General features: G+C 53.6%; 4 protein-coding genes across 4 annotated transcripts; 1 reads left to right on the top strand and 3 right to left on the bottom strand.

The window, feature by feature from the left end:
• Positions 1-11: 11 nt before the first annotated feature.
• GGS23DRAFT_412392 (tubulin/FtsZ family protein) lies at positions 12-2,306 on the bottom strand. Its single transcript, XM_051513683.1, has 5 exons — positions 2,133-2,306; positions 1,867-1,925; positions 1,446-1,756; positions 865-1,368; positions 12-806 (listed from the first exon to the last, which is right to left on the bottom strand). Exons 1-5 carry the CDS (start codon positions 2,142-2,144, stop codon positions 325-327), a joined length of 1,368 nt encoding a protein of 455 aa, XP_051373874.1. The 5' UTR covers positions 2,145-2,306; the 3' UTR covers positions 12-324.
• Positions 2,307-4,801: 2,495 nt separating this feature from the next.
• Positions 4,802-7,139, bottom strand: GGS23DRAFT_557982 (uncharacterized protein). Its single transcript, XM_051515737.1, has 3 exons — positions 6,940-7,139; positions 6,809-6,875; positions 4,802-6,736 (listed from the first exon to the last, which is right to left on the bottom strand). Exons 1-3 carry the CDS (start codon positions 6,951-6,953, stop codon positions 5,099-5,101), a joined length of 1,719 nt encoding a protein of 572 aa, XP_051373873.1. The 5' UTR covers positions 6,954-7,139; the 3' UTR covers positions 4,802-5,098.
• Positions 7,140-7,648: 509 nt separating this feature from the next.
• Positions 7,649-10,198, top strand: GGS23DRAFT_412251 (Sds3-like-domain-containing protein). The gene is made up of 4 exons (XM_051513682.1): positions 7,649-8,818; positions 8,879-8,948; positions 9,013-9,499; positions 9,561-10,198. Exons 1-4 carry the CDS (start codon positions 7,879-7,881, stop codon positions 10,017-10,019), a joined length of 1,956 nt encoding a protein of 651 aa, XP_051373872.1. The 5' UTR covers positions 7,649-7,878; the 3' UTR covers positions 10,020-10,198.
• A 443-nt stretch (positions 10,199-10,641) lies between these two features.
• On the bottom strand, positions 10,642-11,055 carry GGS23DRAFT_594708 (uncharacterized protein; the record flags this gene model as incomplete). The annotated part of the gene is made up of 3 exons (XM_051518206.1): positions 10,642-10,733; positions 10,816-10,943; positions 11,045-11,055. 3 exons carry the CDS (start codon positions 11,053-11,055, stop codon positions 10,642-10,644), a joined length of 231 nt encoding a protein of 76 aa, XP_051373871.1.
• Between the last annotated feature and the right edge of the window lie 2,315 nt (positions 11,056-13,370).

Below are 13,370 nucleotides of genomic sequence, written 5' to 3'. Positions count from 1 at the left end.
CGACGGTGGGACGGAATCTTTGACCAACTTAGCTTTCCCAACACATCTCCTTCTCCTATCCTCTTCTTCCAATGAATCCGAGAGAGTAACTATCCACACACTCTTCCCGGGAAGGGGGTCCGTCTCTGCTCTAATTCGTGACCCCGATAACAAGACAGGCCCCCCACTTGCTAGCTAGAACATCGAAGAACCCAGATTAAGGCGCGGGCCGGGGCGTGGTTACGAAGGGTCGTACGAGAGCGCGGAGCAAATAGGAGTCGACGGAGAGCGAAACAAAAAAACCTCTTCAAGGGGTATTATAAGCCAACGCGCGCGCGCACCAGTCTAGTACTCGGCCTCGGGCTCGTCCGGCTCGAAGCTATCGGCCGCGACCTCCTCGTAGTCCTTCTCAAGTGCGGCGAGATCCTCGCGGGCCTCGGAAAACTCGCCCTCCTCCATACCCTCGCCCACGTACCAGTGCACGAAAGCGCGCTTGCTGTACATGAGGTCGAACTTATAATCCAGGCGGGACCATGCCTCCGCGATGGCCGTCGTGTTGGACAGCATCGAGACGGAGCGGTCGACGGAGGCTAGGCCGCCGTCCGTCGGAGACGTAGTGGGCACAGCCATCGGCTTCTGGTAGTTGATACCGAGCTTGAAGCCGGTCGGGCACCACTCGACCAGGTTGAACGAGGCCTTTGCCTTGACCGCCGCGATGGCGGCGTTGCAGTCGCGAGGAACGACATCGCCACGGTACAGCAGAGCCACAGCCATGTACTTGCCGTTTCTCGGGTCGCAAACAACCATTTGGTTGTTCGGCTCGAAACCTGCAGGGGTCGTGTCAGTCAACTCGACTCGGGGCCAGTCAGGATCGGAATCACGTACACTGGAAGGTCAGATCGTGGACCTTAAAGCTCTCATGGGCACTCTTGGCGGCCGAGATGACGGGTGCGTAGCTGATCAGAGGGTAGTGGATACGGGGGTACGGCACCAGGTTGGTCTGGAATTCGTTCAAGTCGACATTCAAGGCACCGTCAAATCGAAGGGACGAGGTGATGGAGCTAACAACCTGGGCAATAAGACGGTTGAGGTGCTCGGAGTCAGGACGAGGAATGTCGAGGTTACGCCGGCAGATGTCGTAAACAGCTTCGTTATCGACCAGGAAAGTGCAGTCCGAGTTCTCGATGGTGCTGTGGGTAGAGAGGACAGCATTGTAGGGCTCGACAACGGCTGTAGATACTCGAGGGGCCGGGTAGACGGCAAACTCGAGCTTGCACTTCTTCCCGTACTCGGTAGAGAGGCGCTCGAGCAGGAGAGCACCGAAACCCGAGCCGGTACCGCCGCCGAACGAGTGGAAGATCAGGAAACCTTGGAGAGAGTTGCAGTTGTCTGGGAAGGTCATAAGTCAGCAGAGCTCGGCAGCAAGTTCCCAGCCCAAAGTGCGGCATGGACGCAGCAGCGCATACCTGTCACACGGCGGATTCGGTCGAGGCACGAGTCGACCATCTCCTTGCCAATGGTGTAGTGGCCACGAGCGTAGTTGTTGGCAGCATCCTCCTTTCCGCTGATCAGAAGCTCGGGGTGGAAGAGCTGGCGGTAGCGACCGGTGCGGATCTCGTCAATAGGCGAGGGGTCCAAGTCGACGAAGATGGAGCGGGGCACATATTTGCCGTTGCTGGTCTCGGTAAAGAAGGTCTCGTAAGAACCGCCGTCGAGGATATCTTTAGCGTTAGGGTCTGGGCGACCATCGGCTCCGAGACCGTGCTCGAGGAGATAGCTGGTGGGAGATGGAAAGAGGTATGGTTAGCCTCGCGAACTCCGGTGCCTACATGCCGTCTTGGGCTGCAGAGTCGGCAGGGTTGGTAGAGCGGTGTAATGGCCACTTACAGTTCCCAGGCGCTGTTACCGAGCTGGGTACCGGCCTGGCCCAAGTGAAGGTGGAGGATCTAAGTGCAGAGACGCGTTAGCAAGATGGCCGGAGGTAGGATGACGCTGAAGCATTGGACGGTCTCGGGGGAGGAGATGGGCGAAGAATGTCGGGCAGGGTCTGGAGAGAGCCATGAATCTCGGCCAGCAGCCAAGGGATAGAGGTTCGTGGAAGGAGTGGGCGACGGAAGCCAGGCTCTCAACGCCGGGAGGAAGATAGAACATACCTCGCCCTTCATGTTGCTACGGCAGTATTAAGACTCGACAACGGAGATACTGGGACGGGGATTGGAGTCCAATCTTGAAGAGAGAAGTGAGGATGAGAATAGGTATGCGCTCAGCGCTGGTGGTTGAAGGAGTTATGGAAAAAGGAGGTGTGGGCATGCAGGTCGGTTGGCAGGCAGAAGACAGAGGCTGCTGGTTTTTTGTGGGGGCAGCTAATCTGCATGTGTATTGCATAAGGCGTGGCATCCAACCAGGCTATTATCTAGTAGATGCTGATAGGAGGAGGAGGAGAGTACCTCTGGCTATCCATCGCTCTAAGGTTGCCGTATCTTCATCACCTAGAGTGGGTAGGGATAGAGGTCAGGGGTACCTAAGCTGGCGGCCCTCATTCCTCCTCTACCTACATAACCCCTCTCTATGTGGACCAGGTTGATACCCCGTCGCTTAGCACCCAGCCTTAGTATCTTGGCTGCAAGGCCTACAAGGAGACATTGCCTAGGTGCCTAGGTACCTACGTGTATATACCTACCTCCTATACAACTCTGCACGATATCTATGTATATACTCATACATAAATATATGCATATATGTGTGGGTTTGGCCGCATTGGTCAATCAGCATGCGGGGGCACGTTTCTGCTCGACCTGCCCAGGGGCTGTCCAATGGCCGATCGCTGCGGGCACACTAAAACCCCTAAGCGTGCAGCGGATGGAGGGGCAGTTGACAGGTCGACGTTACTTCGGCCACAGGTCACTCGCCAGCGGCAACCCTTGCCGCGAGGCTGCGGAGGGAATACAGATGCATACTGTGTAAGGTACTTGACTATCAACGTGTACGCATGTGTACGGCAGAGGAGCCAGAAAGCGTCGGCCAATTGACTTTCTAAGTTCAACCCTTCTTTTCCCCACCTCCGGAGGTACCTGATATACATCTTATACCTGCCACCTGGTCACCAGCTGCGCCGAGGTACGGTACCTAACCTAAGCAAAACCACCTCGATTTGGACACACCGCTCTCTTTGAGACACGATCTGCTAGCCTGGCGATGGCGTCTTTGTCCAAATACATATGCCTGTCTAATTACCTAGGTACGTATCAATACTGATGCCGACATGGAAGAGCCAACCAACCAACCTACCGATCTCCTAGGTGTGTTATATACGAAAACAACCTACTTACCATTGCATAAGTACCATACAGGGAGGGGGGGGTCTATTAACACTATGTCAGCAACCCTTTCTATGACTGGACATAGTGTCTGCCTCGTGATAAGAGTAAGTTAAACTCTAGGCTGACATTATTACCATTTCCCGACATAGTTACCATCCGGATATAATGTCCTTATTTTAAAAAAGGTACATTCTATAGGATTACCCGGTTACCTCTATGTTACTAAGTACGTACCTTTGTACCTTTGTATCTTTTACGTCTGTTACCTACCTCCTAACCTCCTACCTACCTACCTACCTACCTCTTCCATAGGTTCGAAGATAGATAGATTCTACGCGCGCGAACTAGCTTCCATAGATTTAAAGACAGGTTCGAAGATAGATAGATTTCACGCGCGCGAACTAGCTCCTATAGGTTCGAAGATAGGTTCGAAGATAGATAGATAGATTCCACGCGCGAACTAGCCCCTATAGGTTCGAAGATAGATAGATTCCACATGCTTGAACTAGCTCCTATAGGTTCGAAGATAGGTTCGTAGATAGATAGATTCCACGCGCCAACTAGCTCCCACAGGTTCGAAGATAGGTTCGAAGATAGATAGATTCCATACGCCTGAACTAGCTCCCATAGGTTTACAGATAGGTTCGCAGATAGGTTTATAGATAGGTTCATAGATAGGTTCGAAGATAGATAGATTCTACGCGCGAACTAACTCCCACAAGTTCGAAGATAGATAGATAGATTCCACACGCCTGAACTAGCTCCCACAGGTTCGCAGATAGGTTCGCAGATAGGTTCGCAGATAGGTTCGCAGATAGATTCGCAGATAGGTTCGCAGATAGGTTCGCAGATAGGTTCGAAGATAGATAGATAGATTCCACGCGCGCGAACTAGCTCCCACAGGTTCGTAGATAGGTTTACAGATAGGTTCGTAGATAGGTTCGCAGATAGGTTCGCAGATAGATAGATAGATTCTACGCGCGAACTGGCTCTTATAGATTCCACGTACGCGAACTAGCTCCCACAGGTTCGAAGATAGGTTCGAAGATAGATAGATAGATTCCACGCACGCGAACTGGCTCCCATAGGTTCGTAGATAGGTTCGCAGATAGGTTCGAAGATAGGTTCGAAGATAGATAGATAGATTCCACGCACGCGAACTAGCTCCCATAAGTTCGTAGATAGGTTCGCAGATAGGTTTGAAGATAGGTTCGCAGATAGGTTCGCAGATAGGTTCGAAGATAGGTTCGCAGATAGGTTCGAAGATAGGTTCGAAGATGGGTAGTAGATCATGGTATGTAGAAAAAAGATGAAGACAACAGGTCTAGGTAGGTAGGTCTAGGTAGGTAGGTAGGTAGGTAGGTAGGTAGGTAGGTAGGTAGGTAGGTAGGTAGGTAGGTACCTATAGAATATATAGACATTATATCCGTCTGGACATTGTCATATCCGTCTGGACATTAGTTCCTACGTAGTCATAAAAACCATCCTGAAATTATAAGAAGGGAAGGTAATAAGGTCGGTACCGCGACCCTTGCTATAATTCTTTTAGCTCTTTCGAAAGAATAGGTAACCCTTACCAGATTTAGTTACCGTGTCCGTACCCCGACTCTATTGCTGACATACTGTCCATAGACCCCCCCCTCCCGGTATGGTAGGCATGCAGGGTATGTGTAGGTACCTGTTACTGTATATTATAGTATGCAAAGCACACGTAGGTGGTACAGGCGACATCGGGGAGTGCAAGCCATTTACTTCCCCCTCGGGACAGCTCGCTCGCCGGCTTCCACCCACCCCGCCTCTCACTTTGCGCCCTGCTTCCTCCATTCGGCTGCTCTCCGCGCCCCCCGGCTCTTTGTCTTCGCCTTGGTTGCCCCCTTCTTCCCCTTCCCCTTCCCGAACTTCAGGTCTCTGGGTTTTCCGTCCTTCGCGCTAGCCCTGCGGCCTTCGAATACGATTTGCTCCGGGGTCTTGATCACTTTGCCCGGCACCGTCTCCTTGTCTCTAGGCCTCCCACCTTCGCCCGTGAACCCTCGTCGTTGCCTTTCTGCTGCCGCTCGGCCCAGCAGTCTCCCTGCCCGGCCGGCTAGGGTCTGCTGCTCCGGGGTTACCTTGGGTCTGTACACCGTAGCCTTCTTCGACTTGACGTTCCCGTCCTTTGCGCCGTTGAGCTTGGCCTTCGCCGTGCGCTCCATCGCGAGGGCGGTCTTCCGGGGATCCTTGGCACGGGATATACGTAGCGTGCGTGGCAGCATCGGGGGGAACTTCTTCCCGTCCAGCAGCAGCGCCGATTCGACGGCGTTTCCGTCGTAGAATTGTACGTAGGCAAACCCTTTGCCTACGCGTGTTTTGGGATCTCGAGGAACCCGGACGCTCTCGACCTTGCCGGCGTGCTTCCCGAGAACCCGCCACAGCCCTTCTTCGATGTCTGCCGGGACTTTCGTGCGCTTCTTGGTCGTGGTTTCGCCTTCCGCGTTGGTGTTAAGAACGGTTTCGTCGTCCACGAAGCCGAGGTTGCCCACAAAGACGCACCTTCGGTGATCTACTGCCGTCGGATGCGCTACGCTATCCGCTCGCATATGCCGGTCAAGTACGACGGTGCCGTTTAGGGCCTTGACCGCTGTTTGCGCGGCTGCTGGCGTCGAATAGACAACATAGGCGTTGGTGGATCTCGTGGTGGCGGACATGATCGACTTGGTAATGAACGCCGCACGTTTCGGCATCGCACCTGTAGAGTATGCGGTGGAACGGAACCGTATCGACTCGACCTTGTGCGGCCCGCTGGCCGAGTCCAACGTTGACAGAGGAGAGGAAAGGTGAGACATTAAGGTCTTCTTAGCCTTAGACGAGGCGATGGCCTCGACAGAAATATTGCCGAGAAATAGGGTCCGGTTCGCCTTGTCGACTTCGACATCGGCGTGGTCCTCTCTCTTCTCCACGAGCGCCTCGTGGATCAATGGCGCCCCATCCTCTTCTGAATCTTCTCCCTCGGGGGCCCTTTCGTTTATCGCACCGCCCGCTTCGCCTTTGCGACGCTTGTCAGACCGCCCCCCATCCTCCTTCTGCTCCTCCTCCTCCTCGTCTTCTTCTGGGTCCCGAAGCAGCTTGCGCAGGTATTCCGTTTCTATGTCATCGTGCTCATCTTTGCGCTTTCTCTTGCGATCTCTCTTCTGCGTCTCCAATAGCGCATCAATGGGATTTAAGCTCCCTTGTGCCTCTTCTCCCGCTTCGGACGCGATGTCTTCTTCCTCGATATCTTCTTCTATCTCGCTCAAGGACTCGTCATCGAGCTCTTCGTTTGCTTCGCTGTCGTCTTCACCGTCGCCTGGCTCCCTATCGGAGTTTGAGCTTGCATCTCGGGGCCTGACTAACGAATTCCTGCTTTTCGGTGGAGGTGCAGCTGAGTATCGGGACTTTGGAGGAGCTTCGACAGGGCCAGCCTGGGTGATGGTAAGTTTTAGGTACTTGTATATCTCGTACGGCTACGTTCCGCCCTCAAGTAAGTAACTCACGCTGCTTGCGAATAGAGCATCGAGAGTGGGGTCGACAGCTTTTGCCGAAGCAGCCAGGGAGGATATCCTTGTTCGGGTTATTATCACGGAGCAGCGACGGGGCGAGGTGGGAATTGGCTTGGCCTGCTTACGGCTTCGACATCATCAAGGGCACGGGGGAGTAGGCGTCGTTGGTTGGTGGTAACTACAAATGCTGTCGACGAAGGGTTTTGCGATCCCAGGCTGCTGTCCAAAAACCAAAAAAAAAACCCCTAAGAGCAAGGAAGTACCTACCAAAGTACATCCATCTCCCTGCACTCAATGAGTCCCTATCTTATCCTTATCTCCTATCGCTTATCGTGGCTCACTTGGCAGAAGCCAACTTCGGATGCAGGGTGGTATACTATAGGTACCTATAGTACCTAACCTCTTATCCATCGATCGGTAAGCCGGGCTCGGTCGCGCGCGTGAGTGTTATCGATAAGCCTTCCCTTTTCCCCCTTCATGTTCTACAGCGGGCAGTGTGTAGGTACCTATAGTGGCTTGGCTTGAGGTCGCTTGAGGGGAGGATACAGCGCGGGTACCGGGCATTGCAGCGCGCAGCCGATAGGAACCCAGCCCAAAAACCCATCTCAAATACTCGTTACCTCACCCAGTCTCTCTCCCTCTTTCTTGCGCGCAAAGCGAACCCTCCCCCATCTGGCCAGCAGCAGAACCAGCACTTTTCTCCCTCTTCCTCGATACCTACCGTACCTCTCTTCCTCTCGCACCCACACTCTGCAAAGCACGCTCGTTTCCTCTCTCTTGTCCCCGTATTGTCTCTCTAAATTCTCTTTACCGCGCCTCCATCCTGACTCCCGACCTTTTACTCCCTCCCCATTTGATCCACCCTTCTATTTACCTTACTTACTCCACTGCTGCTGAGAGGGCGTTCGAGCTCCGAAAACTCGTCTCTGGTCAACTGCCCTGCCCTTGACGACTACTACCACCTCTCCACTTCGTCGACGCTACCTTTCGACCCTCTACGCGGCCGCAACCCCGGGGCGGATCGGGATCAAGGAAAATACAATCAATACTGGCTTTAAGACAATATGGCAACTGGAGACACGGCGCCTGCGCCGCTTACCATTCCACCCCCGCCGATCGAGCCGCTCTCCGACGACGACGGGTCGAGCCCCTTGAGCGACGTCGAGGACAAAGATCCTGACCCGGACGACTTGCACGGTCTACATGCCGCTACACCTCACGGTCGCGACGAAGCAGCAAGCTCCGCCGACGACTTCTCGGACGCGAACGACACCGAGGCGGAGACTGAACGCCTCTACGATACGCCCCGAAATCCCACCCGCCACACGGACGTCGATCTGAGCAAGTCCGTCGCCGATGGCCAGGTCTACAAACGTACGCCAAGCAAGCTGCGACAACGTCACAGAAGGGTCCGAGAACCCAAAGATGAAGACGACGGGCCCCTCTCAGAAGAGGACGTGTCAATGGCTTCCAGCCCGCCTGTGCAAGAGATCAAGACCCCGAAGACGCGCCAATCGCCAACTTTGGATGTTTTAGTAGAGGTAGTCAGCAAGGAAGTCGAGACTAGGAAGCGAAAACGGTCCTCCATGCCTACTGAAAAAGCCGAACCCGCACAACCCCTGCAAACCCGCACCAGCTCGGCCCCCGCGATCAATCGTCGAGACGTGGATGGCGATACGGCGATGGTTGACGACGGAGACCCGTCGTTAACCGCCAATAGCGGCGAACATTCTCCCGACGAGACCACCCACCCCGCGGTGGGAGAAGAGGATGGGGACGATCGACCGCGAGTGAGGCATTCCGCCGACCGAGCAGCCACGCCTAAGAAACATACTCGGAGCGGCTCGAAGAAGCTCAAAGCTACAGAAAAGCCTGTTGAGATGGATGAGCCGCCGGAAGAGGCGGCCGCACCGGAAGAGGACGGCGCCCACACGGGCGAGGACGAACAGGTTGAAGCAGACGTGGGCGAGGAGGCCGAAGCCGCTCATAAAAACGAAGAAGAGCGTAGGTTCACATCATCATTCTAGTCTAGGCCCATGGCTAGTGCTGACCAATCATTGCTAGTGGAGAGGAAGAAAGCTGCTTTTGAGCAGTTGGGACAGATAGAGAAACGATTCGCAACTTTCAGAGACAGGTTCGGCTTGCCTCGTTCTTCTCCCGACCCCGGTAGCCAGTGTAACCAACTAACGCCGTCCCAGGCTTTACGAGGAACGACTCGAGCAGTTGAACCAAGAAGAAGCGATGTTGCGATCCGAAAACCCGACTCATCCCGAATACCTCGCTATGATGAAGTGCATAGACTCTCGAAGAGACGAGAGAGTGCGCGTGGCAAACCGGGAACTCGAGTTGAGCGTAGAAGCTCTGGAGAGGTGGGCCGTAGCGAAGCGCTCGCAGGTCCATTCCCAGTTTTTTCAATCCATCCGGGAGTCTAGAGAGAGGATACTCGCCGAGCTGGGCCAGCAATGGTACGACATCCAGCACGAGCGACGGAAGCAAGCCAACAACGTCCCCGAGTTTGGGCTCCGGTTCCCTACAAGCCCGACAGAGCGCATCCGGAGCGCGCTTGCATATAATAAAGAGGTGTCCATCCTGTCCGGGATAGCGAAATACGAAGGCATGCCTGCCGCGCCCGAAATGAAGGGCGCGACCATGCAAGAGCTAGACGACGACCTCGAAGCCATGAACGTGAGTTATCACTGGCGAGCCGCCGGTGCCGAGAGCGTCGTCGCTAACTACGTGCTACCAGCGGAGTCGACAGCCGGCCCTGCGACAGCATATGCCCAGGCCGAACTACGTGGATTACGGGGGGCTGCCATTCGGCCAAAGCCTAGGTCCCGCGGGGGAGCAGTTCATCGAACAGACGCCGTGGGCAAATCCCAACCACCCGTCGAACGCTCGCCTGCTCCAACGACAGCACTCGGCTCCGCACGAGGGCCCACCACAGGGCGCCCTGCCAGGCACATCATCCAAGCGGCACTCGCACCCGGCACATCCCATCCCCAACGGGCCGACGACCCAACCCTTTAACGGCCACGTGAAGGCTCCGAAGAACGCGCCGAGGCAGGCCTCTACCTCGCCCGAGGTCACACGAGCCGCCAACCTGTTGGAACAGACCAAGGCGCGCAGCATGAAGGCGGCGGCGGCGGCAGCAGCAGCAGAGACGGCCGTGAGACGCGAAAACAGCCACGCAGTCGGCAGTATATGACACCTCATCACTCGCTAGGCTATCTCGACAGCGAACAGGCGTTGTTTGGCGCAACGCGCGGGACGGGAGAAGCGAGAGAGGGGTGAGGGGGATGCTTTTTTTCGCTGGCTAGACGATCGACCACTGGCCGTGATGATGCTTATCGCTGATTGAATAACCTGCGGGATGGGACATATTGACGATATACCCTGTGCATATATTTTGCATTCGGCGTCGCGGACTGCCGTGGACTCCCAGTGGGGACGGCCTGGAAGTCACGAGGGTGTTATCGTTTGAGAGGCACTTGTTACTTATTTGACTTATGCTCGTCATTATTAGCCACCGGCGTCTTCTAGAGAAGATGGCGTAGAGAACGGGGATGTCTATGATACAGGGAGTTGCCCCTAAGAACAGGCATTCGTGGTGTTTGGGGGGAGGCGGGAAGATTTGCCAATTCTGGCTCCGATATGGGCCAAGAATATCACCTAGCTTATACCTAGTTCTTCACGGTTCAATGGAAGATCCATTCCCAAGTCCACGCCGATCACACGTCCTTTTATTCATACCTCGGGCGGCTAAGCCGCTCTCGTAGGCTTCCCCTCCCCGCGAGCCGTGAGTGTTGGTGTTTTATACATATCGTCGCTTATCGAGTTTTATTCTCAGGCGGGCTCGGCGAGCTGGGGACCTTGACATCTTCGAACTCGTCCTGCCCGATGGCGTTGATCGTGTAGATATCTGGTAGGTAACCTGTTAGCTGGGGCAGTCCGAGGGCGCGCGCGCGCGCGCGCGCCACCTGGGCGGGAGGGTGGCCACTTACAGACGCCGACGGCGAAGGCGGCAACGGCGGTCCCGACGACGACGTTCTTGAAGAAGTAGGGCCGCCGCGCGCGGATGAGGGCGGGCGATTGCCGGTATCCCTTGTCGTAATAGGAAGAGCTTCCGAATCTGCGGGCCGGTCAGCGGCATTGCGCGGCAGGGAGATAAGAGATGTTTCTGTGGACGCCGACGGAGAGGTGGATGGGAGGTGGGAGGGGCAGCGCGCATACCCGGCAGCCATGTCGCTGATAGTAGTATTTATATTTGCCCAGTCGCGGGAGCGGGGCGGAGTTCCGAGGACGACGCGAGGTCGGGGTTGCTGGCACTCTCGAGGATGGGGATGGGTGGGCAGCAGTTGGATGCTTAGTCGGTTGCTTTGTCTTCTTCTTTCTTTGGTGGTGAGAGAGGGAGAGCTCCGACGGGTGCGACATGACGATAGTCTGACGATGCCGAGCTGCCACCTCGGCCGCCTCGCAGCTGTCGCCCAGGTGTCTGGATCCGGCGGGCTGCTTGCTCTTAGGAGTGTCTAGGTAAGTTAAAGCTCGCTAAGGGCAGAGAGTGTGCTAGAGGTTTCTCTAACTAATACGGCAACCAGGGTAAGTGAGTTTATTACTAAGAGGGAAAATTTAAAAAGTATTTAAAATCGTAAAACTAAAATCTAAGAAAAAATTGATATAAAGAAAGAGTTTTTTTATAGAGGGGGGGGGGGGGGGGGGGGTTATTAAAAATACCTCCTCTTATTAAAATAAGTTTAACGTTTATTAAACCTCTAAACCTATTTCTTTATATAATATTATTATAATATTATATAATTTCTATGTTAAGGAGGAAAACGATCATTAGCCTCTCACAAGCTAGTAATGCCATATAAGGTAACTGGTACTTAATAGGCTATTTTTACAAGTACACTACGACGGACAACATTTATCCTATCCGGAGGATAGTTATAATACGCATAACCCCCTATTATGCTGATTAATTACAGGGTTAAATACCCCTGTAAATAACCCTGTAAATAACCCTGTAAAGAGGTGTCATTTAGGGGAAACTCTGTTTTTATTAGCTGAAAGTTCGTATACTGAATAGGAGTAGCGTAGGTACGCTGTGATGGAGGCACGAAACAAGGACTGCCTAACTACTAATAACTAGCCTAGTACCGATTAACTAAGATTATAGCTGTAAACAGCTATAATCGGTTGATCGGCTAGCTAAAAACGGTAGCTGGGAAAGGAGGACTAGAAAAGGTAAAGACGAGGAGGATGGCTAGAAAGGCATGGCAAGAAACGAGTGAATAGCTATAGGTCCTAATATCTATAGGTCTAAGTCTGGCTAATGAAAATATGAGTACGCGACCCATATAAATATATATCGAAAAGGCTACGTGGCTTAGATCTACCGCACTATTACAGCCTCCCTAGTTTAATTAATCCGTAAGGAGCAATTAAACTCCTAATAACAGGTGCGGTGGCCCTCGTTTCCTGCTGAACCTGATCAACCACTAATCAACCTGATCCCGATCAACCCTGATTAACTGAAAGCTAGCCAGTTTAATCAAAGGCCAACAGGATAAGTCAGGAAGAAACAGGGTAATCCTGACAACTGGGAACGATTGTAATAGCAATAAGTGGGTGGTGGGGTGGGTGACTGACTGCAGCCGTGCCTGATCCTGAACCTGAACCTGATCAATCCCGAACCTGTTCAATCGTTGCTAACTGGGAGCTGAGCCAGTTTAATTAACGATTAACAGGAAACAACAGGAAAGATCTGATAACAAGAACAACTGGGCTGGCGGAGCTGTAAACCTGTAAACTGACCTGATCAACCTGTTCCTGATTAACCCTGATTAACTGGGAGTAAGCCAGTTCCATCAAAGGCCACTAAGAAACAATAGGGATTAACAGTCAGGAAACAGGAACTGCAACGGGCAGGTAAAACAAGCGTAGCTCCCGTGAGAAACAAAGAAACAATCCCATACGATGCAACGTAATCCCGTCCTTCTCGTTCATGACTGGCTTTGCCGATCCTTTCAACTGATCCTGATCCTATAAACTGACTGATATATCCTGTTCATGCCCGACTGTTTCCGTTTCTGACTGTTATTCGTCCGGCAGCATCTACCGGGCTTCCCTTGACCCTCGATCCCTCCCCTGTACGTGGTTCTAGGGGCTCTGGCTCTTCCTACTAACCACATATCGGTAAGGGCGACAAGAGGGGTCTCCGGGCAATCCTGACTATTCTATGACTGGTGACTGTTTTTCCTGGGCTCTCTTGTTCAATATCTATTCAATTCGTTCGTATCGGTATCGTCTATAGGTCTCTCGCGCTAATCGGTAGGTTCCCCGATCAGGTTCGTGGGTATAAGGTCTGTCGGTATCTTCGTGTGGTAATCGTGGGCATCGTGGCACCTATCGGTTAGGGAGGAGAAACCTCCCCAGGTGCCGTAACTGGCTGGAAGGGATAAAACAAGGGCAATCAAGATGGCAAGCCTCTTGCGGTTGAAATAGATCGATCGGTAAAGAACGGATGCCTTCAAGCGCGCGTTGTAAAAAAGGGGGT

Source organism: Durotheca rogersii (genome assembly GCF_024521655.1).
Source record: "Durotheca rogersii strain YMJ 92031201 chromosome Unknown GGS23scaffold_5, whole genome shotgun sequence".
Taxonomy (NCBI): Eukaryota; Fungi; Ascomycota; class Sordariomycetes; order Xylariales; family Xylariaceae; genus Durotheca; species Durotheca rogersii.
This window is presented reverse-complemented; position numbering and strand designations above follow the sequence as displayed.

What these genes read in the sequence shown, in the direction of transcription:
- GGS23DRAFT_557982 (XM_051515737.1), bottom strand. An exon ending in ATGCTCTATTCGCAAGCAGC is followed by an intron (nt 6,737 to 6,808) that starts GTGAGTTACTTA and finishes ACCATCACCCAG; the next exon opens with GCTGGCCCTGTCGAAGCTCC.
- GGS23DRAFT_412392 (XM_051513683.1), bottom strand. An exon ending in GGTAACAGCGCCTGGGAACT is followed by an intron (nt 1,757 to 1,866) that starts GTAAGTGGCCAT and finishes ATCTCCCACCAG; the next exon opens with CTATCTCCTCGAGCACGGTC. An exon ending in CCGAATCCGCCGTGTGACAG is followed by an intron (nt 1,369 to 1,445) that starts GTATGCGCTGCT and finishes TGACCTTCCCAG; the next exon opens with ACAACTGCAACTCTCTCCAA.
- GGS23DRAFT_412251 (XM_051513682.1), top strand. Translation starts at nt 7,879, where the DNA reads ATGGCAACTGGAGACACGGCGCCTGCGCCGCTTACCATTCCACCCCCG. An exon ending in TTCGCAACTTTCAGAGACAG is followed by an intron (nt 8,949 to 9,012) that starts GTTCGGCTTGCC and finishes ACGCCGTCCCAG; the next exon opens with GCTTTACGAGGAACGACTCG. An exon ending in ACGACCTCGAAGCCATGAAC is followed by an intron (nt 9,500 to 9,560) that starts GTGAGTTATCAC and finishes ACGTGCTACCAG; the next exon opens with CGGAGTCGACAGCCGGCCCT.